General features: G+C 52.4%; 1 protein-coding gene and 1 long non-coding RNA gene across 2 annotated transcripts in view; one reads left to right on the forward strand and one right to left on the reverse strand.

Annotated features, from left to right (window-relative positions):
- The first annotated feature begins 3,735 nt into the window (after window positions 1–3,735).
- LOC119244896 (uncharacterized) lies at window positions 3,736–13,651 on the forward strand. Its single transcript, XR_005125154.2, has 3 exons — window positions 3,736–3,898; window positions 11,785–11,869; window positions 12,230–13,651. It is a non-coding gene; the product is annotated as an uncharacterized LOC119244896 (long non-coding RNA).
- WSCD2 (WSC domain containing 2) overlaps window positions 9,171–24,453 on the reverse strand; it is a 100,811-nt gene continuing 85,528 nt past the window's right edge. The window contains exons 7-9 of the mRNA XM_037511024.2: window positions 22,214–22,378; window positions 15,151–15,351; window positions 9,171–11,185 (exon numbers count right to left, since the gene is read on the reverse strand). Coding sequence (XP_037366921.1) covers window positions 10,833–11,185; window positions 15,151–15,351; window positions 22,214–22,378 — 719 coding nt within the window. The 3' untranslated portion in view covers window positions 9,171–10,832. The remainder of the gene's footprint in view (window positions 11,186–15,150; window positions 15,352–22,213; window positions 22,379–24,453) is intronic.

Here is a 24,453-nt window from a genome sequence, read left to right on the forward strand (position 1 = left end):
ACTGCTGAGGGGAGCAGTGGGCAGGACAGGAGAGGTCTGCTGTGCTATGTGGGTCACCTCCCTGGCCGGGGAGTAAACTCAGGCCATGGTGGTGATAGCACTGAGACTAACCCCTATACCACCAGGGAGGCCCTACAAGGCATTTCTTATAAGGCAGTTTGATTAGCAATGAAATTCTTCCATTTTGGTTGATCTGGGAATGTCCATCTCTCCATTTTTTGAAAGCTATTTTGCTGGACATAGAATTTTTGGTCAACAAATTTCTCCCTCCAGAATGTTAAATACATCATTCCATTGCCTTCTGGCCTCCAGGTTTTCTGATGAGAAATTGGCTGGTAATCTTACTGATAATTTATGTGTGCTAAGTAGCCTCTGTCTTGTTGCTTACAAGATTCTCTGTCTTTTATTGTTTGATTATCATGTCTCAGTGCGACCTGAGTATTTCCTACTTGGGGTTTACTGAACTTTTTATATGTGCATTCATGCATTTCAACAAAGTTGGGAAGTTTGGGGCCAATATTTCTTCAAATAACCTTCCTTATCCTTTTATTTCCTCCCCAGACCCCTTCCCCCAATAATGTACCTGCTGTTATGCTTGTTGGTGTCCCGTGGGTTCCTCAGGCATTATGTTTCCTCATTCAATTTCCTTTCTGTCCCGCAGACTGGATAACTTCAATTGACCTATCTTCAAATTCACAGAAACAGAGTGGGGAGCAGAGCATGCAGAGCCACGCAATCCGCCTTCTCAAATCTTCTGTTAAATCCCTCCGGTCATTTTCATTTCAGTTATTGTACTTTTTAGGTCCATGATTTCTATTTGGTTCCTTTTAATAATTTCTACTTTACTGATATTCTCCTTGCACATTATTTTTCTGATGTTTATGGCTTTCTCTAACTTTTTAGGCAAATTTGGGGCAGTTGACTTAAAGTCATTATCTCTAAGTCCAATATGTGGACTTCATAGGGATGGTTTCTTCCAATTAATTTCTCCCTCTCTGAATAGGCCATGCTTTGCTGTTTCTTTTGCATACTTTGTGTTTTAATTTTTTTGTGTGTGGAGAACTGGGCATTTTGAGTTTGATGAGGTGAGAACTCTGAAAATCAGATTCCCCCCACCCTTTACCCAAAGTTTACTGTTGTTGATTGTTGGGTGCTGCAATTGTCTGTTTTGTGACTTTTCCAAACTATTTTTTCAAAAATTATATTCCTTCTAGCTCCATCCATGTTGCTGAGAATGGAATTATGCTCAGTGAAATAAGTCAGAAGGAAAAAGAAAAATATCAGATGGTTTCACTTATAGAAGAAATATAAGGGAAACAAATTAGACATGGGGGAAAAATAGTAACAAAACAAAACAAAAACAAACAGACAATTATAAACCAGAGACATCCTGCAGGGGAGGGGGGCTGAGAAGGATCGAAGGAGGGAGGAAGGAGCACAGGGGGCTGTGGTGATGGTGCACGGGTGCATTGGTGGAGGGAATTCTATGGGGCGACACTTGACAAAAAAAAAAAGCCAACATTGTTTAAAAAAGTAACAATGATGCAAAATATATATAAATAAGTAAATTTTTTAAAAAGTTAAAATAAAAACCATATTCCTTGTGTTGTGTGGTAACTGAAGTACCTACTGCATTATCTTGGTGCTCAGTCAGATACCTGACAGGGATTTCCTTAAGTACTGAAATTCTATCCTTAAGAGCTTTTCTTCAAGCATTTCCCTGGTTGCTTTGATCTTGGATTAGATTCTAAAGGCTCCAAAAAAGTTGATTTTGTCAGAGTCTTTGCCAGTTTGCTTGTTTCAATAGAGGGGTTGTTTCTTTGATTTTTCTGGGGAGACAATTCATAGCTTCCATGAGATTTTTCAGCTGGTCTGAGAATGCCCCTTTGCAGCCCCTCCCCAGTCTGATGATTGGAACTTTGAGGTGTTAGGACCCTCTTTCTCTTCTTCTTCTGCCCTCACCCTCAAATTTCCCTCCTCCATTGATACAGTGAGAGAATCTTGGGTCATTCTCTCTTCTCTGCAGCCTCTCCTGGAGAAGAGGCTGTCACTGTGCCTCTGTGGGCTGGGAGGCGTGGCAGTGAGAGAAAGGAGGAACGAATTTCTAGAGAATCACTGAACTGTGGAAAAAGAGATTATTGCTTGGCAGTTGCCATGGGAACCTATAAACCAACCTTGCTGCTAAGAACCCAAAGTCATCTGGAGTGCCAGCTCCCAGCCTGCTTCATGAATGGTGGCCTTGCCTCCACCTTCACCCCACCCCATGGATCCTCAACCCCAGAAAGTTCACCCTTTGCATGATTTGTTCTCCCCTTATCACCTGTGTTGCTGCAGGTGCCTTGCCAGACATAACTTTTCTTTTTTTTTTTTTTAAGATTTATTTATTTATCATACAAGAATTGGGGTATAGTCCAGAGGATTCACTCAGAGACAGTGGGGAGCAGAACAGGCAGACTGAAATACACTGCTGAGGGGAGCAGTGGAAGAGACAGGAGAGGTCTGCTGTGCCATGAGGGTAGATCCCTGGCCAGCCAGGGATCGAACTTGTGCTGCAGAGGCTTTGGATAGCTTCACAGTGCTGTGCTTAACCCCTTGCGCCACCAGGGAGGCCCAAGACAAACATTTTCTTGGTTCTGGACTCCTTTCACCCCTAGATTTCAGTGCAGTTTTTAAACTTAATGGGCTCCAGAGCTAGACTGTCTACGTTCAAAGTCCAGTTCCATCATTTCCCAGCTGTGTGACATTGGGAAAATTACTTACCGTCTCTGAGCCTCAATTTCCTTGACTATAAATGGGTGGATTATTAGTCCTCTACCTCAGTCCCTGGCTCAGATAGTTTAATGATGCTGTATGCATGTTCTCAGTACAGAGCCCAGCATACAATTAGTACTCAATAAATATTAGCTCGTGTTATCACCGTGAGAAGTGTTGAAACAGGGGAGGTAGGGGCAGGAGGCTGGATGGGATACCAGGATAGGCTGGAATGGCTACCCACCTGCCTGGTCTCTGAGACAAGAGAGGTGCCAAAGAGCCCCAAGAGGCCAAAAGACCAAAAGTCAAGGCCAAGGGTTATAGCAATACAACACCTGTACATAGGGGCCTATGGGCTATAGTCGAACAAAGAACAGTGCCTGACAAGAGGCTGAGTCACTCTCTGTGGGTTCTCAACCATGTGCTCAATTGCAGGAGACCTCAGGCTCTTTCAACTACGGGGCTTATTTCACAAACAGAGCAACAAAGAGTTTACTGTAGCCACAAGTGGCTGGCTGTCTCACCCAGACAGTGTCCACCAGGAGTACAAGCAGAGCACCAGCCACTTGTCACCAGGAGTGCTAGACAGCACTGGCCAGTAGTGCTGGTCACTACTGGGCCCCCTGAGGTGGTGTTAACAGCTCTTTGTGACACCAGGCCCAGTCATTGGCGCTCTTTTAGAGGTGATGTCAGAGACCAGACCGGAGAGACCCTGATAGAGGTCTTCAGCTTCTCTTCCCTCCTCAGAGGTCAGCTGCTGGATACTTATTTTTTTCCTCCTTCTTTCAACTTCTGGCCCTTCTTTCTTCTTTCTTTGGAGGCCAGGAACAATGTCTTCCCCTTCTTTCTTCCAAGGCTGGGACAGTCTCTCTTCCCACCTCCTCCGCAACCCCCTCCCCTGACCTGCCTTATATTCTCTTTCAGGTGCCACACCCACAAGTCTGCGTTTTTTTAATCCTGTGGCTGATTGGAACATTTAGCACAAATCAGCTCATTGCTCACACCTGATTGGCCTGTTCCACAATCCAGGAAGTAAGTATAAAAGGGCAGCTGAATAAAGGGTGGTTGCTGGGCCCTCAGGAGCAACTGCCACAACTGACTTTTGGAGCAGCAGGGCGGGAGAACACGCTGAGGTGGCTGGGTCTTGGTAAGAGTTTCTCATTCCCTCCCCCTTTTTTTTTTAAAGATCCATTAATCTTTAAATGCATATAAGAGCTGGGGTACAGGCCAGAGATGTGGGGAGGGGTGAGAGGATTCACCAGAGACAGAGTGGGGAACAGAACAGGTGGAACCACTGAAATACACTGCTGAGGGGAGCAGCGGGCGAGGCAGGAGAGGTCTGTGCGCCATGTGCGTTGCTCCCTGGCCATCCAGGGATTGAACTCGTGCTGCAGTGGCTGCGGACAGCTTCACAGTGTTGTGCTTAACCCCTTGCACCACCAGGGAGGCCCCTCATTCCCCTTTCTTATTGGCCATTGTCTGAGCAGGATCTGAGTGGATCCTTCTATCCAAAAACAATTCAGTATTATTTCAAAAATTGTGAGAGCTAAAAGGTTGGTGGATGGTGTTAAATGTAATCGATGTTTTCATTCTTATATTGGCTAAACATTTGTTCATCACTTAGTGTCAAGAGGCATATGGAAATACTCAGGTAAAGACGTGGATTCTGCTCTAGTAGAGCTCACATCCTGGTCTCACACACTTGAGAATGTGCACGCATGCACGCATGCACGCGTGCGTGCGCACACACACACACACACACACACACACACACACCCAGATTACTGAAGCAATCACCAGTGGCCATGTCTGGAGCCATGATCCAAGGGGATTAGAAGAACAGTCATCTCTTTGTTCTGTCTGATCTGGGGAGGCTGCCTGGAAGAGGAAGAACCCGAGTCACGTCTTAAGGAGGTGAAGCCAGATGAAGGCTTTCCGGGTAGAGTGGACAGGATGGATAAAGACAGGGAAAAGATAAACAGTTCAGAGTGGCCTGCGTGCTTGGACAGTGCAGGTAAACACGTAACACCTGGTGCTTGAACAGCAACAAAACGCCACACCCACCTGATTTGCAGCATTTGCCATTTTCCATGGTGTAAATACACGTTTGCCTCCTGGCAAGTCCACAGGATCCCTCCCCCTCCCTCCCTCCCCACTGCTGTACTCCATCTTTTGGAAATTCTGATTCAGAAGCATGGGCGCCTAACTCAGGTCTTGAAAGAGAACCGGTGGTTGCTCCAAACTCCAAACTCTGCTGGCAGCGCCAAAGAGGAGGAGGGTCCCCCTCTTGCTAGTCCCCCCCCAAGACACTCACGGCTCTCCCCTCCTCCTCTCCCCAAGCTCAACCCTTTCTCTCACTTCTGGCCGACTCTTCATTCCCCATAATTGTTCAGCAGATGACTCCAGAATACACGAAAATCATTTTGCTGCAAGACATTCCATTCCACGATGACTGTTCATTTCAATTAGCTGCCAGGGCCAAAATAGACACAGGGCCCGGCCCAGAGGCATCACCACCTTTGTTTGAAAATTGGATTTAAGGTGGTCGGGCTGTGGGGGGATGGACGGAAGGGATAAATATTTTATCATTTCTTCCTTGTCCGTGTTCTGCCAGTTTGTTCTCATTTCCATGTTTCTCCCCCTGCGTGCTGGCAGATTGCAGACTGTAAATTTGAGGGGAAATAGTAAACGTGCGAACATGATAAATAAACATGTTGCCTTTGTGAGGACGGATATTATTATCATCCAGATTTACAGCCCTCCTCGCCTGTGCTGATTGCATTTGGGGAAAAGCCGAACCGAGGAGGTTTCTGTGTGACATCGATCAACTTTCTGCCCTTTGCCCCCGTGACCCTGTGAGTCCCTTAAATATCAGGGATTGTGGGGGCACAATCCGTCTCTCTGGAAAGGAATGTGTCTTGACAGGTGCTTTCTTTGGGGACAGTTATTTATAGCTGCAAAATCTATGGTACTACGGGGCATTTGCTTCCTCCCTCCCCTCTTCTCATTTCTCTAAAATTGAACATATTTTTGTTTTACCAGTGGGAAAAAGTGCCAAAGCAATGACTTAAATCTCTCTCTCTCTCTCTCTCTCGCCCTCTCTTTGTCTCTCCTTATTCCTACCCTCTTCTGTCTTCTATCTTCTTGGATAGTGTCTGGATCATTTCCAGGTTCAAATCCAAGGATTGCCACCCACTTTTGGGTCACACGAGGAAGTGACCTCTCTGAGCCTCGCACAGTCCTTGGGGCTGTGCTGCCCCCCCACCCCCATGCTCCTGAACACCCGTTTGCAGGGAGGATGAAGGGAGACATTCCTGTGTGGGTCTCCACCTTCCCGCCCCTTTGTCCCCCCCTAGACGGGGCGCTCTTGAGACAGGGAGCTGGCAGCTGACCATCTTTGGCCCACCACCCCCTGCTCCTCTGCCTGTGACGTCACCTCGGGCTGCACAGACCCAGCCTCGGTGCCCCTCTGCCGTCTTCACCACCTCGCCCTCCCACCCCCGGTCTGTCCCCAAGTTCCAGGGATTCTTCCACCGGCAACCGGCCTCTCTGACTCCACCCCCGCCACTGCTCCTAATTTTGAGTCTCCCCAAAATGCCAGGCACTGAGCTGGTCTCTGACCACATCTCGAGAGGACCCCGATGGGGATGCGGCTCTGTTGGCTTCCCCTCCCGGGCTCGCTGCCCGCCCCTGCGTGCTCACTGGAGCAGCCAGGGATGGGCCGGGAGCGCGCGCCTGCGGATGCTGTTGCTAAGGAAACCACTTCCTTGGTTACAGGCCTGGGTAGCATTTGTCTCCCTGCGTCTGGATCCTGCTGAGTCGCCCCCACTCTCCCGGAAGATGAGGAGGAGGAGGAGGAGGACAGCAGGGGTGGGGAGCATGGAGGGAGCAAGCAAGAGGCAGGCAGGCCAGGAGGCAGCTCAGAGGTGGAGGGAGATGGGGCGATGCGGGCACAAGCAGAAGCAGAAATTGAGAAAGAGCATCACAAAATAGGAGGGGGAAGGGGGAGGAGGAGGGGGAGGAGGGGGAGAGGGGAGGGAGGAGAGGGAGGAGGGGGAGGAGGAAGGGGATGAGGGAGAGGAAGAAGGGGAGAGGGAGGAGGGGAAAGGAAGGAGGGGGAGAGGGAAGGGAAGAGGGGAAGGGGAGGAGGGGGAGGAGGAGGGGGGAGGGAGAGAGGAGGAGGTGAGAGGGATGAGGGGGAGGGGGGAGAGAGGAGGAGGGAGGAGGTGAGAGGGATGAGGGGAGGGGAGAGAGGAGGGGGGAGGGGAGGGGGAAGGGAAGAAGGGGGAAGGGAGGAGAGGAGGGAGGAGGGGAGAGGAGGAGGGGAAGGACTAGAAAGAAAAAAGGTTTGCTGAGCCCTGGAGGATGGACAGGGAGGAGGGACCCCCTGAGCAGGGGTGTGAAGAGAACAGCAGGGAGGGAGGGGGGAGGAGCCCAGTGGAAGGGGTGGCAGGAGGGAGCGGCTGAGTCTGGCAGGAGAGGGTTCCCCTGGAGCCCCGGCCCAGCATCCCCTTGGCCTCCCCCTCCCCACACCTTGTCCCCGGGAATGCACGTGCCGCGCCTCTAGGGGTGCAGGAGAAGCCCGAGGAAACCCCAGAAGGTAGCGGATGCTGAGTCCCTCGTCCTGTGCCCAAGGCGACAGCGGGGGCGGGAGCACAGGCGTCCCTTGCTTTCCTGCCTCCTGGGGTGCAGGGGCGCTGTGACCCCCTGTTGCCCTGGGGCTTTTTGGAGAGGGCACCAGCTGGCCCGGCTCTGGTATTAACCTCTGGGTGACTCAGGCCAGTTACTGATGATCTCTGTGCGTCAGTGGCACCCCCATAAAATGGGGTTAATAACTTTTTGGGTGGGTCAGGAGCCCCCAACCCCCAGTCTTTCCCTTCCTTACCCACCAGGATCTCCCCAACGCTTTCCGACCATTACCGGCACTGCTGGTGCTTAGGGAATGTAAACTCCTCAGGGCTGGGATTTTTGTTGGCTTTATTTATTTTTTTCATCTCTAGAAGTTAGAGCATCCAGGCCCCTCCCGCCCCGCCCATGTCCTGCAAGTGTTTGTTGAAGTGAGTCGGTGAGTGCGGCCTCGCTTCCCTCCAGGTCTGAAACACACAGACTCGGGTCCAGACGGTCACGAGGTGTGATGCAAAGGGCAGAGAAGAGGTGCTGGCTGTCCCCCTGTCCTGCAGGGCGGGGTGTCGGCCTATCGCCCGCAGGGCCCCGGCGTGGGAGGAGGAGAAGCCACCGAGGAGGAGAGTCCAGGAGAGCCTGGCGCCAGGTGCCCCCGGCTCCGCTCACTTGCGGTCAGGGAGGATTTGGTTTAGGTGCTATTCAGAGAAAGGGAAGGAAATGCTGGGCTCAGCCTGGGGCCAGAGCCAAGGCCAGTCTGTGGTCAAGTGAGGGCTCAGACCGAGGCCAAGGTCAGAACCGGGGCGCAGTCTGTGGCAGAGATTCAGGTTCAGCCTGGAGAATGTCAGCATTTGTTTGGGCCAGTCAGGGCGCAGCCTGTGCGGGCCGGGGCGTGTCAAAGGCCAGGTGAGACCGAGTAGGGCCGGATCTGGGACTGTCCTGGGTCAGGGTTCCTGTGGAGCTGGGTCAGGGACCAGTGTGAGACCAGGATTGTGGATCAGTGTGTGCCCAGGATCGGGGCTCAGTCTATGATGAGGATTAGAGATTAGACGGGCCCCTGGGTGAAGAGCCTAGGGTTGGGACTGTGTGGCCAGGTGAGGCTTGGCTGGAGGCTGGGGTCAGAGCTCAGCCTGGGCCCCGACAGTCATCACCGAAGACTTTTCGGAGCCGGCACCCATCTCCAGGCAGGGACGACGCTGGAGCAACCTCTCGCTCTCTCCTTCTGAGCCCTTCCTTCCCCGTCCCTGCTTCAGAGGACCCCAGGCTGGGAGACAGGCCTCCCCCTCCCCAGTCCTCCTGAACCCCGCCCTCCCCTACCTCTGCCTGGCCCCCCTGTCTCCCACGCTGGGCTCCTCACCTCCACAGGGAAATGCTGTCCCTCCCCCCGGCTGGGCCCCGCGCCGCTCCACAGGGGCCGCTCTCGTGTGAGGACACAGGACACAAGGCCACCTTCAGGGGTGTTCGTGGGTTTGGAAACTGAGAACCCATTTTGCCTACCAGGGAACAGAGCAGCTGTCTCGTCAGTCCCCCGCGCTCTCACCAGCTTCCCTTCTGTGCATGCTAGTGCACAGCACACTCGGGGCGTCTAGCACACACACGAATGCACACTCATGCACTCACACATGCATTTACTCACACACTCACACGTACACACACACTCACACTAGCATACTCACACATACGCACATGTACTCATACACTCACATACACTCACTCTCACACACACTCACATACACACACACACGAAACCCCCCCATTTATGAGCCTGCCTCACATGACGCTGTACCACAGGGTAGAATTTTCAATAAAACTTGCTTTTAATGATGGTGTTGACCTGAGGAATCTTCAGACAGAGGCGGGTGGCCAGAAGTGGCCACCGCAAAGCACTGGCCCAGCTCTTGGGCCAAGAGTCTCCCGGAGAGAGCCGACCTCCAGGGAGGGAGGCCAAGTCCTCCTCAGCCTCTCTGAAGAAGACTAGAAATAAGCCCGGGGAAAGAAACATGGTACAAAATACATTCAGAGCCCCCTGGCTGGCCCCGGGGAGGCCCAGACCCTGCGGGTGGGGGGTCCGGGAGGAGGGCCCAGGTCTCGTGCCTGGGCTTTCTCTACGCACGGCCAGGTCCCGGGGGGGAATGTACTAGTCATATTCCTCTTAAAAAAATATATCTCTTTACACTCGCCATCTCCATAGTCTCTTGGCTATTTGGGAACGAGCACTGACCTGCCCCCTGAGGCTTCAGAGGGACTGCTGGGGCGGGCTGCTCTGGACAGGAGAGCAAAGAGCTGTGACTTATGGCTTTTGCCTCTACACGGTGGGGCCGGAGCAGGTGCCCGTGTGGCCGATGAGCGGCCACTGGCGGCCAAGGCAGGGGCAGAGCTGGGACCCTGGCTCCACGTTTTCCGTGGTGATCAGTGACTCGGGTTCTTGGAAATCCTTTGGTTTGATGTCTCGGCATCAAGAAAGCAGCATTTGCATGAAAGTGAAAAGCCTTCCAGTTCATCCTGTTCCTTAAAGGGTCCCCTAAGCAGCCCTGTGGGATTATGATCCAGGGGGTCTCTTTTTGGGCGTGGCTCTGCCTGATTGGGCGCCCTCTCACACCTGGGCACACAGGCCCCGCTGGTGGTCAACAGGGCACATGAGATCCATGCTGGGCCCATGGAGAGAGGGTGTCACTGGGGCTCCCGGTCTGACGCAGGCTCTGCGTGCGAGACTACAGGGCCGCCTCAGTGGGATAACTGTTGGTGCCTTAGGAACCCCTGGAAGTAGGTTCTAGAACCCCAAGATGACCTGACATAGGGAGGAAAAGGGCAGGTGGAAAGACTGTTTCTCAGGAGGCTGTGACCTGGGGTGGGCTGCTGATGCCATGACCCCCACAGGGTGGTGCCAATGAACCACGAGCACCGTTGCCTTCCGCCCCCCACCCAGAGTGTCAGAAACCTAAGGCCACGGAGAAGCTTCCCAGCAATCTTTCTTCAGACAGGAGGTGACCTGCAAAAACCTTGGTGACATGGCTGCCCGGGTGGAGAAGAGAAGGGGGGGGCACTTAATGCTCAGCCCAGGGGGGAAACGCAGCCCCAGCCCCTTTTCTTACAAAAGTCCCTTTAGCTCGTGCATCAAGGTCCTCCAAACCTGCAGGGGGCACCCACAGGCTGCGGCACTTCCTCCCTCATGTTGAACCCAAAGTGGTGGAGTAGAGAGGGGGAGACAGCAAAGGATTCATGTGGCTGGAACTCCTCCAGCCAGCAGCCCTCTCCTTCTCCAGGGGGTGAGGTTAGGGTGGGGAGTACCTGGACAATCTCTTCTCTTGAGCTCCCTTTGTCATGCAGGAAACTCACTGAAGGCAAAAGCAGCCAAGGGGGTTTTCCCCAAACCAAAGAGCTGACAGATGGGGCCCCCCAGGGTCTCGAGTCTCAGGCCCTGCTTGATCAGGACTCCCAGCCTCCCTCCCCCTTCTGCCGCATCATCTGGGGTAGTAGTCATCGGGAACCCCCGTGAGGTTCCTCCCTTTGAGGGCTGCATCCACCATCTTGATGTAGGCAGAGATCGTCTTCTTCATGTCCACCGTGTAGGGGTCATACTCCAGCTTCCGGAGCCCCGAGCGCTTGAAGTTGCCGTCCTTCTGGCTCTCCACGCAGAGCAGACGGTCCTCCCGGACGGCCACCCCCAGCAGGCTGACCATCCGGCCCAGCTGGATGAAGAGGTCCTGCTTCAGGTCCTCAAAATGCACCACCAGCACCTTCTTGCCGAACTTGAGCCAGTCCAGCGTGTGGGTGGCCCACCAGGGGGCGTAGTTCCTCACAAACTCGGGCCACTCTGTGGAGAGAGCAGGGGGGCCGGTGACAGGAGGGGGGTCATTCACAGCAGCCGTGACACCCTTAGCTTCCCTTAGAGCCCCAGGCTCACCTGATACCCCCACCTCAACTCAGCGCTGCTGCTTTGCCTGAGTATTCAGAGCCCTCCCTCCCTTCTCTCAGTGGGTGACTAACCCCGCACAGCCCTATACCACATGGGTTACTGTATTTCTATATTTTAATACATTTATATTAATATACAGCATCGTATAATAATATATGAACAGTTCTCCATTCCACTTATTCCTCACAGCCTTATGAAGTAAGTATCATCGTCTTCATTCATAAGGTTTTTTTTTTTTAAGATTTATTAATTTATGCATACAAGATCTGGGGGACAAGCCAGATGTGTGGGACAGGGTAGGGGGGAGACTCACCAGAGACAGAGTGGGGAACAGAACAGGCAGACTGAGTGAAATACACTGCTGAGGGGAGCGGCGGGCGAGACAGGAGAGGTCTGCTGCGCCATGAGGGTAGCTCCTTGGCGGGCTGGGGATCGAACCCGCGCTGCAGAGACTGCGGTTGCTTCCTAATGCGCTGCTTAACCCCTTGCACCACCAGGGAGGCCCCCACTGTCTTCATTCAATACAAGAAGACACCGAGGCATAAAGACTCTTCGCCCCACCCTGCTCTTTCTGGAACAAAGGTCAGTGGGTCTCCCAAGGTAGCTGCAAAGTCAGGACAGGCTCATCACCAAATCCTTACCCCAGCCGGAGGGGTGACCAATTATCTCATTTCATCCTAGTGATTACCCTGAAGGGAAAGGAGCAGTGAGGAAACTGAGGCTCAGAGAAGGTGAAGCGACTTGCCTGGGGTCACACAGCAGGGAAGCACCCCCCAGACCAGGCCTGTCTGATTCTAGGCCCCATCCCAATCACCAGCAGCCTTACCCCCACTTCCTCCTGCTGCCTTGCACCCGGCAGGGGCTCAATAAATGGTTGTTGAACTAAATTGAAATTCCCAACTCCAAACAGCAATGTGATAAAGGGCTCCTCTTTCTTTGCAGAACACATCAGAATCCGCGGTGAAGCTCCTGCGCCCCCACCACCCCGCTGGAGCACCAGGGCTGTTTGGGCAATATTTATGCAGTGACAAGGATAGTTTTTATCCTTAAAATAGATTATTTACAATGTATCTGGCTAATTGGGCCCGTACTGTTATAATGGGTTAAGACCAGATGCATCTAAGTGATTAGAGAAAAATCCAGCTCATGTATAATCTGCCCTGTTTTAGAATTTTCCCACTTCTGAGTCACTTCACAGCATCCCCAATGGTCTAGGACCACTGCTTTCCCGGGGCACAAGCCAGGTGGATGGAGCCCCCAGACCCCGACTGCCAGGCTTGGTCACTTCTCACCATTGCCAGCCGCTGCTGGAGAAGGGCTCCCCCAGCTTTGAACGCAGGTAGGATGGTGATAGATCACACCCTGTTGACTGCGAACCTCCCTGGGACACCAGCTCCCACTTCTGAGGAGCAGAAGTGCTCACAAGAAGCTAGGGGAGTAGAATTACTAGCTGCCCTGGGAAAAGGGAGGGTCAGAGCAGGAAGCCAAGGCCACATAGTGGGCATCAAATGCAGGATTCGAACCCACAGCTATCCCAGACTGAGCCCGGCTCCTGCCCTTCCAGCAAACCCTCGTAGCAAACCCTAGCAGCACCGGATCTGATCACCAACCCCACTGTCCTCGCTAGATCCTAGTCTCCCTCCAGGTGAATGTAGACATGGGGACTTTGGAGACGGCCTGCCAGGGCTCAAACCCCAGCCCCTCTCCAGATCTGCTGCGTGACCTTGCAGATGCTCATCCATCTCCTTGAGCCTCAGTTTACCCACCTGCAAAACGGTGGCTGTGCCAAGACCTATAGCCTGGACAAGCTGGGAAGAGGGGGTGGAATGATTTGCCCACATCCGGGCCCAGTGGCTGGGACCCAGCGGGGCTCGGAAAGTGCTGGTCCCTGTCACAGTTGTTTTGATGTTGGCGCCCAGCATCGCGGAGGCACGCACCTGCCCATCGAGTAGGGGAGAGCTCCCCACGCTGGAGTCCCAGCAGTTCCAGAGCTTTGCCCACCCCCTCTCTTCCCCCCAACCCTATGGCACAGCCTCTTCATTTGAAGCTCCTCAATTACTTCATTGTAGGAAGAACAAAAACTAAAAACAAAGGCCCTCAATTAGCTCAGGATTTCTAGTAATTGATGTCTGCCTTCAAAGCGGGTAATAAAGACCCGCTGAGCCGCGGACCATTGGTAATGAGTGCTGGTTCCGCCGGAACTGCCGCCACGGGCCCGGCGGGCCACCGGCTGGCCACCCTCAGCTCCGTCTTGTCGTCGGGAGGAACCGGGGCCTGATTAATAGCTTAACTGTACTTAATTCCCCAGAGAATCATTAAACACAGTCTCTGTTTCATTAAACAGATCCAGGACAATTCACCTTGTGTAATCATATCACATAAAACTTTGCTTTGGACCCACTCCAGGGAGATTGTAAAATTAACGTTCTGGAACCAAAAGAGTGGGGGATTTGCAGGAGTCTCCATAGTGCATGCTGAGGGCGTCCTACAGCTGTGGTTCTCAAACTTTAAAGGGCACATGAGGCTTCTGGGGGAATCTCCTTAAAATGCAGATTCTGATCCAGCCTGGGGCGGGATTTGCTGTTTAAAAAATCTCCCAGGGGTTAAGTGTCAGCACTATGAAGCTATCCACAGCCTCAGCAGCAGCGTGAGTTCCATCCCCGGCCAGGGAGCTGCCCACAAGGCGCAGCAGACTTCACCTGTCTCACCCGCTGCTCCCCTCAGCAGTGTATTTCAGTAGATCTGCCTGTTCTCCCCATTCTGTCTCTGGTGAATCCTCTCACCCCCCATACCTCTGGCCTACACCCCAGTTATTGTATGCATCAATCAATCAATTAATCTTTTTTTAAAAATAAAAATTCTGGTTATGGTGATGGAGATGTGGATGCTAAAAGACACCGGATTTTTGGCCTCCCCTGGTGGCGCAGGCGGTTGAGCACCACACTGTGAAGCTGTCCACAGCCTCTGCAGCGCCGGTTCAATCCTGGCTGGCTAGTGAGAGTCCCACATGGCGCGCAGACCTCTCCTGTCTCGCCCACTGCTCCCCAGTGTACTTAGGTCCTTCTGCCTGTTCTGCTCCCCACTCTGTCTCTGGTGAATCCTCTCACCCTCCCGCGCATCTGGTCTATACCCAGGTTCTTGTATAAATAAACAAACAAACAAACAAATAAATAAATCTTTTTTACAAAAAGGCAGATTTTAAGGACACCCCCCCCCCCGGAGGGGTTACAAGGTACTCAAGATGGCAGAGGTGGGCTCCACTCCAAAGCTCTCTTAACTGTCAGTGGGCAGGGCCACTTCCTGCACTGAGTCATTTACGCACACAGCTGTCACCTGCCAAGTGCCAAGAGCCAGAGGTGGTGCTCAGTGCCCCACTCTGTCACTTCCCAGATGACCTGGGGCAAGTCACTAGCGGTCTCTGTGCCTCCCAACCCGACCCCCAGAGCTGCCGGGAGGGTCCGCGGCAGGCACACTTGCACGCAAGCGCACAGGAGCTCAGCGATGAGCCCATGGCCACCTGGTCTCCAACCTGGGCTGGATCCACATTTCCCCCCTCCTGGGAATTTTGAACCTGCTTCAAGACCCACAGGGTGTCCATCTCCCTCTGCCCCAATTATTAAGTGGCGGGACAATCTAAGTTCAGGGTAGCAAAGCAGCTTTTCTGGGAAGTGGCAGAGCGGGGTTTGAACCCAGGGAGTCTTGCCCAGGAGCTCCTGCCCTTACCCACTGCACTGTGATTGTCGCGGGGCATGGAGGGGCGGGTGGTGCCTGTGGGTCCGCAGGGACATGGAAAGCGGCAGCTGCACCTCACACCGTGCCCTCAAGGGCCCTGCCCCACTCATTGCCCTTGCACCAAGCCATACCTTTGCCCTTCCAGTGGGCATGGGCAGCAAAGCCGATGTGGCCGCCATACTTGCGGTTGAACTCTGCCATGAGGGCCTTGTAGGGGTTACGGATGAGCAGGATGGCGGCATCGAAGGCTTCGATCTCCTTCTGGCCGCTCTCATGCGTCTTGATGCAGATGGTCCTCCCGCTGCGCCAGTGGTCCCGTTCACCTTTAAACCCTTCCCGCAGGTGGGGGCAGGGAACAGGCCAGTGAGCTGGGGGAGGCACGAACCCCACCCACCGGTTTCTGGGCCACCTCCGGAAGCCTCGTGCATGCATTTCTTCACTCTTTCATTTACTGTCATATTTATTGAGCACCTACTATGTGCCAGACACTGTCCTCGGAGCTGGGGATAAAATGGTTTGCAAAAGTGCCTGTGAATGCAAGGGACTGTAAAATCACTGCCGTGGTCCATTCTACATTAGAGTATTTGTGCTTGGGTGCCCCGAAGGGGGCCAGGTGGTGGCATAATGGAGGATTCCTCTGGCTGGCATCGACTCCCCTACCCCACTGAGGTTGGATATGCCCATGGACTTGCTTTGGCCAGTGGAATGAGGGCAGAAGTGGGTTTCTAGCGAAGCCTCAAGATGCATTCCATCATTCTGTTGCGTCTCTGTGCTTCCACCATCTCTGTGAGAAGGACATGCCCTGGGGGGCTGTGGGTTGCAGATGGTAAGAGACACACTGAAGAGACGGAGATCCAATCTGTGATCTGGCACTGAGTGGCCGGCCGGCCTGGCCAAGATCACTGACGTAGTAAGAGGCACCCAGAAAGGGTTTCTGGGAGGTAGGGAAGAGGAGTTTAAACTGAGAACTGAAGGATAAAGAGGAATTTTCCAGCCCAGGAGAGGAGGAAAAGATGGTGAGAGCAGCAAATGCCAAGGTCCTGTGATGGGCGGGAGACACTTGTCACCAAGTGACTACCCAGGGAGAAGAGAGTACGGGGAGCACATGAGTGGGAGGGTCGTGAGGATCGTGATAATGAGATCAGCACCTGACTCAAAATACTGGGGAGTCCTTAAAAGGATTTAGCAAAAGGAAGGGGGACTCTGATTTGATCAGGTTTTCATTTCACAACTGAGGAACCGAGAGAAGCCTGCGTGGCTGGGGGAGGGGGTGACAGCACTGGCACTGGGCTGGACACTGATTTTGAGTCCTGCACATACACCAGACACCCCAGCCCTCTCAACCATCCTATGAGGGTTTTTGTAGGTGAGGAAGTTGAGGCAGATAGAGATCACCTGAGGGCCTAGACAATGTCTCAGGATTTGCAGAAATGATCTTGTGGGTTCAGGAACACAGAGAATAAGGTTTTTTTTTTTTCCTACCCCCACACCCACCCCATCTTACACTAGCCTATATAGTTTGCAGTTAGGAAAACAGGCACAGAGAAAGGCAGTGGCAGACACTCAACAACTCTGAATGCCCTGAGCTTATTGGGGCAGGACATGTCCACTCCTAACCCCAAAACATGGATGTCCTGGAGGCTGGGGCCCCCAGAAACAATGGGGTATGTGTTGAGGCAAATTGTCCACAAAACAGAAATTCCTGCCGAGAGGCTGCTTCTTCAATCTGCTGCCCATGCTGGGCCTCCTCGCACCTCTCCCTCGGGCCCTCTGTGGTCCTGACAAGCCACAGAATTTGAGCATATACTTGAGGTTGTGGGGTCCCTGAGGTGGAGCAAGGGAGAGAGAGGGGACACAGAGCCGAGGGAGAGTGGAGAGAGGGGATAAGCAGACAGGAGCCTAGAGAGACGGCGGGCAAAGAGGAGAGAGAGAAAAACACAAAAACAAAATAAGGAGAGAGAAGAGCAGAGACACAAAGACAGAAAGAATAGATGGGAACTACACTTACATAACAGGGGCAAGAGAAAGATGAACAGAGACAGACAGGCAGGTAGACAGAAAGACAGGTGGGTAGATGCACAGATGCAGAGAGAAGCTTGCATTACAAATAGGCAGCTCACTCGGTAAGAGGAAGAGAAGGCAGAATTCAAGGGGGGCAGACACTTGGCTTCTGGAAGGATAGGGTCGTCCATCCATCCATCCATCCCTCCATCCATTCATCTCATTCCATCCACCCATCCATCCACCCATCCATCAACCCAACCATCCACCCATCTCATTCCATCCACCCAACCATCCACCCCTCCAACCATCCATCCGCCCTCCATCCATGCCTCTCTCTTTCACTCAAACGCCTTCACAGCGCCTCTGTATTTTGTGTGAGAGTGTGAGGGGCTGAGGGGTGAGGACGATCGCCAGGATGATGGGAGAGAGAGTGGAGGGCAGTGAGTAAACGTCAGGCAGCCCTCTGAACTGGGACGGGCCCAGGGGAGGACCCGCAGACACGGGAGGAATGGAGGTCTCCAGCAGCGTGGGGGATGAGGTGGTCATGCCCGCAGCTACCCACTTAGATAGGAGCAGGAATGGGGGGGGGGAATTCTAAAGGACTTAAAGCAACAAGAGTCGCTGGAGGATCAGCTCACGACAGAAGCCACCATGCCCACCCCATCACCTAGGGGCCCTCATTTCTAATCAATGACCTCCTCAATGTCCCTCCCCACTGCCCCTTTCTCCTCCCCACTGTCACTCAGCTGGGTGATCCTGCAGCTAACCCCTCTCCCCCACTCATCTGCGAACACCACTTCTCTGCCTAATACCCCTTAAACCCCTACTGCTCACCAGGCTCTCTGCCCACTGCCCCCAGGATAGGGTGAACAGTTCTCAAAGGACATTTGGGGGCTCCCCTCATTGTGTCTCTGCCCACGCTTCCTCCTTTCTTTTCGTTAAATCCTACTCTCCTTGTGTGCACACACCCCAATACTGACTTATAAAAAAAATAGAAAGCACCTATCACTGTCACAGTGCTGGGTCCGTCGCTCAGTGAATGCCCACAATGATTAGTATTAGTAATGGTGACAAGAATATATCAATAGGGGCCACACTGAAGGATCCTGGGTACTAGGAGGGTGAAAGAGAAGGACACCGGAGTCCGCCAGAGACATTGCAAAGGGGGAGGTGCCCCTCTGCTGGAGGAGCAGGTTTCCAGACAGATGAGCTGGGGCAAGCGTGGGGAGGGGACTGACTTCCCAGGGAGAAGAAAGAGCAGGTGCAGATGAGTGTGCATCCCCTGCAAATTGTTCATATGCCTGGAGTCTGTTGCCTGAATGGGGCAGCAGGACCACAGCCCAGTGGGGGCAAATTAGGGCACAAGCAGCCCCGCCTCCCTCTGGCTCCAAGCTTCCCTCTCGCACCCTCCAGGGCCCTCCAGGATTTCATGAAGTTAAGCGTTTCTCTGCTGCAAACGTGATGGGAGAGAGGTTGGGGGCTTAGCTGGGGGATGGAGGGTCCTCTCTTTGCCTGCACCCCACTGCCAGTCCTGAATTCCCAGGGAGAGCGCATTGTTCTCTGCAAGGGTTCAGGCCATGGGAAGTATTTTTAAGATTTTTAAGCCCTAAAGAAAAGGCAGCTGCAAGCAAAGCCTCAGCTGCCTGTGACCAACCCACAACCCCCTGCCTTTCTCAGTGGGGCTTAAGGAAACATTTACACAGCTTGAGCCAGGGGAGTTGTCAGAGGGTTTGCCTGCCTTCCTTTGCTTTCTTTCTTTTTCCTTCTTTCTTTCTTTCCTTCTTGTTCTTGTCTCTCTCTCTCTCTTCTTTTCCTCTCCTTAAAATTTCAATTATCTATTTAAATTTATTATCAACCCAATTAATTATTAACTCTTGATATCCCCCAACACTCGAGTATAAAAAAGCATAAGGCAGAGACCCATTTTTGCAGTGTCGTGGGTCTGGAAGGAGACTGCTGGGTTCCTAGTCTAGGGTCAGGGGTTTCCTTCTGACTTTGCACTGGGATCACATGGGGAGCTTTAAAAAAGGCTGATGGCTTGCCCCAATCCCAGGAATCTAATCAAAATGATCTTGGCTATATCCTGGGCATCAAGACTTTAAAAACTCCCCAGGTGTGTGGTTAGAGATGGAGCCTCCTGACTTTGGCTAAATAGCTGACTGTCCTTGTTATGTTTCTTTCTAAAAATAATGTGTATTTTATATTTCCACAATATAAACTGACAAGGGGTTAATATCCAAGATACATAAAGACTCAAACAATCCAACAACGGAAAAACAAATCACCCAGTTCATAAACGGGCAGCAGATATGAACAAATAACTCACCAAAGAGGAGCTACAGAAGGCCAAGAGACATATGAAAAATGTTCATCGTGGCTTCTGATAAGGTTCAAATCATAATGAGATCCCATCTCACACCCCTGAGAACAGCACACAGGAAGAAACCCCCCAATAAGCGCAAGAGAAGCTACAGAGAAAGAAGCAGCCTATTACCCTGCTGGTGGGAATGGAAACTGGTGCAGCCAGACTGGAGAGCAATCTGGATTTACCTTAAAAGGCTGGAAAAAACGAAAGTACTGCTGAACCCAGCAATCCCACTCTTGGGCCTCTATCCAAAAATATGAAACAAAATATACGCCCTGCAATGTTTATCGCAGCACCATTTACAACCCCGGAACACCGCCGCCGCCCGGATGTCATCGATAGAGGACTGAATTGAGACGTGGTCCACCCCTCTATGGGCTACTATTCAGCCATCGGATACGTGAAATGCAGTTATTTCAGCAAGATGGAGGGATTTTGAGTGAATTATGTAACGTAGAGCAAGGCAGGTGACAAAAACAAATACTGGACATTCACAAAGCAGCCAATTAGATAAAGCAAAAGATGGAAAGCAACAGACATTAAGCAATACTATGAGGGCTCTGAGGTTAAGGGTGGGCGGGGGAGAGGGACAAGGGGTGGTGTGGGCAAATTTAAATAATTAAAAATAAATAATACATATATCACATACTATCTTATTTTTTTTTTTAAATATCTGTGATTTTGGTGCTGACAATCCAATCTACAGATGAGGAAAAAGAAACTCGGAGCGGTGGAGAATCTGGTCCAAGCTCCCAGAGGTGGTAAGCGAGCGTTCAGAATGAAAATTCACCCTGCAGGCTTCATCTGAGATTCCGTTGCTCTTTCTCTGAGGTTGAGGCTGAGTTGGAGCAGAGATGGTACAGACCTGGCAGGTAGACCGCCGTTCCCCGTTCTACACCCTCGACAGCATCACTACCAGGTCAAGGAACACTGTCACCGAGGGAGAACAGATCCTCAGACTCCTTCTAAACACAGCATCCCAAAGCAGGCATTCCTCGGGACCGGCACACGAGATGAAACTACTTTGGGTCCCTGAATGACATGATTCTCAAGGACCCTCCAACCTGTGACATTGTGAGAGTCCAGGAGCAGGAGCGCTGCCATGGCCAGGGAGGGAGGCAGCTTGGGGCTCTTCCCAGGGGGCTTCTCCAAGACACTGCCCAATGGCTAAGAGCTTGGATACTGCCCTAAGCATGCAACTCTCCCCAGCTGGGAACCTCGTACATAGATGTGCTGTTACCAGAACCCAGCTGCCTCAGTGGTGGGAGCCGGCAGCAGCAGTGGTGTTCTTTTTCCCTGCTGCTCCACCACGTCAGTTGTGGCAGTTGCTCCTCAGAGCCCTTTTATGTAACAGTGTACTGCTGTAGCAGTGTATGTAACAGTGCACTTGGATTGTGGAATGGACCAATCAGGTGCAAGCTATGAGCTGATTGGTGCTACATGGCCCAATCAGCCACAGAATTGAAAAATGGTCCATTCAGATGTGTGGGTGGGGCACCCTGAAAGAGGATATAAGCCAGGGTTGGAGGGAGCTGAGGGAGAGATGATGCTAGCCCCCCAACAGGAGAGACGACCCCAGCCTCCGAAGAAAGAGAGACGATGGTTCCAGCCTCCGAAGGAAGAAGGGGAAGACTCGGTTCCTGGCCTCTGATGAAAGAAGAAAAGAAGCATCTAGCAGCCCACCTCTGACCAAGGAGGGTTGAAGAGAAGCCAAAGGACCTTTGCCTCTGACATTGCCTGAAAGAAGCAAAGGCCCCGGGCCTGGTGTCTCAAAGAAGCTGTTTGTTGTTGGTATAGCCCAACAACTCACAAAGGGCTGTTAACACTGGGTGTCTCTGACACCGCCTCTGAGGGACCAGTATTGATGGTCACTACTGGACAGTGCTGTCCCTCACTTCTGGTGACTGGTGGCGACCATCACTGATGCCATCTGGTGAGGTAGCCGTCGCTTGTGGATACAGTAAGCTCTTCGTTAACCTGTTTGTAAAATAAACCCCATGGTTGTTGTTCCTGGAGCCTGAGGTCTCTTGCAATTGTGCTCGTGGGTGAGAACCCACAGACAGTGACCTGTCCTCTAATCGGGCACTGTTCTTTGTTAGGCCATAGCCCATAGGCCCCTACTGTGTGGCTTTGGGGAAGTTATTTCTCCTCTGCAGGTGCCTCAGGTCTCATTTCTGGGAAATGGTGTCATCATCCTCCATCCACTGTGCAGGGTGCCAGCATGGCTCTTGGCACCTAATAGTGGCCAAGACAACATCTGTGAGAATCCAAACCTACATCTAGAGGCTGCACACAGTTGGCACTCCATCAGCACCTGTCAGCAAACCAAACTTAGGAAGCACATCTAGAACATAGTAGAGCTCAGTAAATGCCGATGAACAGAGTAAAAATAAAATACCCACACAACAAGTATCACTGACTTAATGTGGATGAGATACATAATAAATAAATGTTGTAAATGTCAATAAATACCCCCAAAGTGAACATAGTTATTGCACCTCTGTGTAGAGCACAGAGTTGCTGGTCAACAAATGTCTATGGCGCAGTCCCCAGCACATAGTAGGTGCTCAACACATGTTCGTAGTGACCTAATTGGGGAGAAGTTACCAGGCGCTTAGTAGGTGCTTGACATATGTCCATTATTGAATGGATGCACGTGAGGTACCCAGGATGTGGTGTCCAGGAGATGTTTGAGAGATAATGTTTGAGGGGAGAGGAGCAACGCACAGTAGGTGCTCAGGAAGGGGTATTCCCACAATCTCCCAGTGGGTCCTTCCCAAGCCCTGCCAGGCTCCTGCCCTGCCTGCTGCCCTCTGCCTCCTCACCTTTGTTGTAGAGAGAACCATCGAAGTAGTAGCTGCCAGTGTAGAAGCCGGTGGCCAGCTCAATGAGGTGGCGCGCCCAGGTGTTGCCGGCGCCCGGGAAGCTGGCCAGAGCGATGAGCTGCTTGGACTTGGCTGGCAGGAACCGTCTGTCCATGCAGCGGTTGTCTGCAAAGGGCAGGGCATGGGGAGTGCTCAGTGGGGGGTCATCGGGGCCTGTCTGGAGGGGCCAGCATAAGTCCCTCCCCTGCCACTTTCCATTCATGTGACTCAGTGCACAGGATGGGACCCTTTCTGGACCTCAGTTTCCCCACATGTAAAGTGGGAGAAGTCATTCCTCTCTCTCAGGATTGATACGAGAGATAAATGAGACCCTGTGTGAAAAGGGATGAACACTGAGCAGGGACAGAACAAAAGTCAGCTGGGAGGATGTCTTTCCCCCTGCCTCAGTTTCCCCCGGCACAGTGAGTCACTCTCACATACCACCCCCACACTTTCCTCCAGAATCAAACCCTCATTCCATCCACATGAGATCCAGTCCAAGGTTCCTATCTTGGCCTCCCAGTCCGGATTGGCCTGGCCCTGGCCCGGCCGAGGCACATCCCACCCACCCACTCTCACCACCCATACCTGCACCCACCAGCCACCTGGTATCTCTTTACTTTCCATCTCTGCTCCTTCCTGGCCCAGCACCTTCACACGGTTCCCCTCAAAGTCTCCTACCTGCTTTTGCCAGGTAGACACATCTTATCCTTCAGCTCTCAACTGAACTGGTACTTCCTTCCTGCCTCCCCTGCCTCCGCGGGCTCTCATGAGTATGTCATGTTCATCTCCTTCCTATCACTTATCACTGCTGCAATTCAAATAACTGTTAGTCAAAACCCTGACTGTATTGTTCTTTGCTGATTCCCTAGTACTGGTGTAACATATATCACATCTGGCATGTGATAGTAAATATTTCATGGTCGGTTGGATGGATGAACAGGTGGATGGCTGGGTGGGTAGGTGGATGGATGGGTGGGTGGATGAGTGGATGGGTGGATGGGTAGGTGGAAGGGTGGGTGGGTCCGTGGGTGGGTGACAGGTAAGTAGATGGGTGGGTAGGTGGTAAAGGATGGATGGAGAATCAATGAGTAAATAATTATATTGACTTGATAGGGCTCTTATAAGAATCCAATGAAATAAGGCATGTAAGACGTTAATACAGTAAAGCACTCAAAAGAGGAAGCTATTACTATTTTTCTCTAGCCCTCTCCTTCCTCACCTGTAAAATGGGTTGGGGAGCTGAGCCCCATCCTGATACTCTCAGTTCTCTGGCTTTACAGAGGCATCCGCATGCCACTACCATCAGAGCTGAGGCAAAGATTATGCCTCAGCCTCTCCCACCACACCCCTACTGGAGGTAAGAAGGCACAGAGGTGATGTAAGGAAAGCCCCAGAGCAGGGCTCTGGGATGGGAAAGGAAGAGGGGGGACCCCCAGATGTTCCGTGCCAGCCCTGCTTCTTCACTTTGGGCTGAGGACCTCACTCCTTATTCCACCACGTAGGGGACAGCAGATCAACCTGCCTCTCCCCGTGGGGCTCCCCCGCCCCTTGGGCTCACAAGATGGCTCTGCACTCCATTATGTCCTCCTTCCTGCCCTTCCAGGAATGAAGGGACTGTCCCCTACTGTAGTGCTCCCTCCTTCCCAGTCTCCTTGCTTCACCAGTCCCCCTGTATCTTCTCTCCCCGTCTCTGCTGACTTGGTCACATTAGTATCCAACACGATTGAATAGCTCCATCATCAGAAAAAAAATTCCCCTCCAGCAATCACTCTTCTCACCTCGTTCAGCTGGTTTCTGGCAGAGTTGCCCACACGCCCACATCCTACTTCCTTGCTTCCCAGTGGGCTCCTCCCTGCTACCTGTACAGACCAACTTCTGCAGAAGGCAGCCAGGACCCCATCCATTTTCAGTCCATCCCAGCTCCCGTGCCTGCTCAGCAGCATTTGATCGCAACACACTCTGCCCTTGCGATTCCCTCCAAAATCCTTTTGCTCCTGTTCTACATTAGCTGCCATTATTGACATCTGCCCCTGAGCCACGGTGATTTCTCATGGCAGCTCTGCGAGGGGGATGTTTGAAACCCAAAATTTAAATTCCAGTTCTGCCACCCATTTGCCAGGTGACCTTGGGAAAATGATGTATTTGAGCCTTAGTTTCCTCACCTGTAAAATGGGACTACTGACACCTGGAGGGCCAGG

The sequence above is a fragment of the Talpa occidentalis genome, unplaced genomic scaffold, assembly GCF_014898055.3.
Source record: "Talpa occidentalis isolate TD23 unplaced genomic scaffold, MPIMG_talOcc4v2.1 talOcc4.14, whole genome shotgun sequence".
NCBI classification, from domain to species: Eukaryota; Metazoa; Chordata; class Mammalia; order Eulipotyphla; family Talpidae; genus Talpa; species Talpa occidentalis.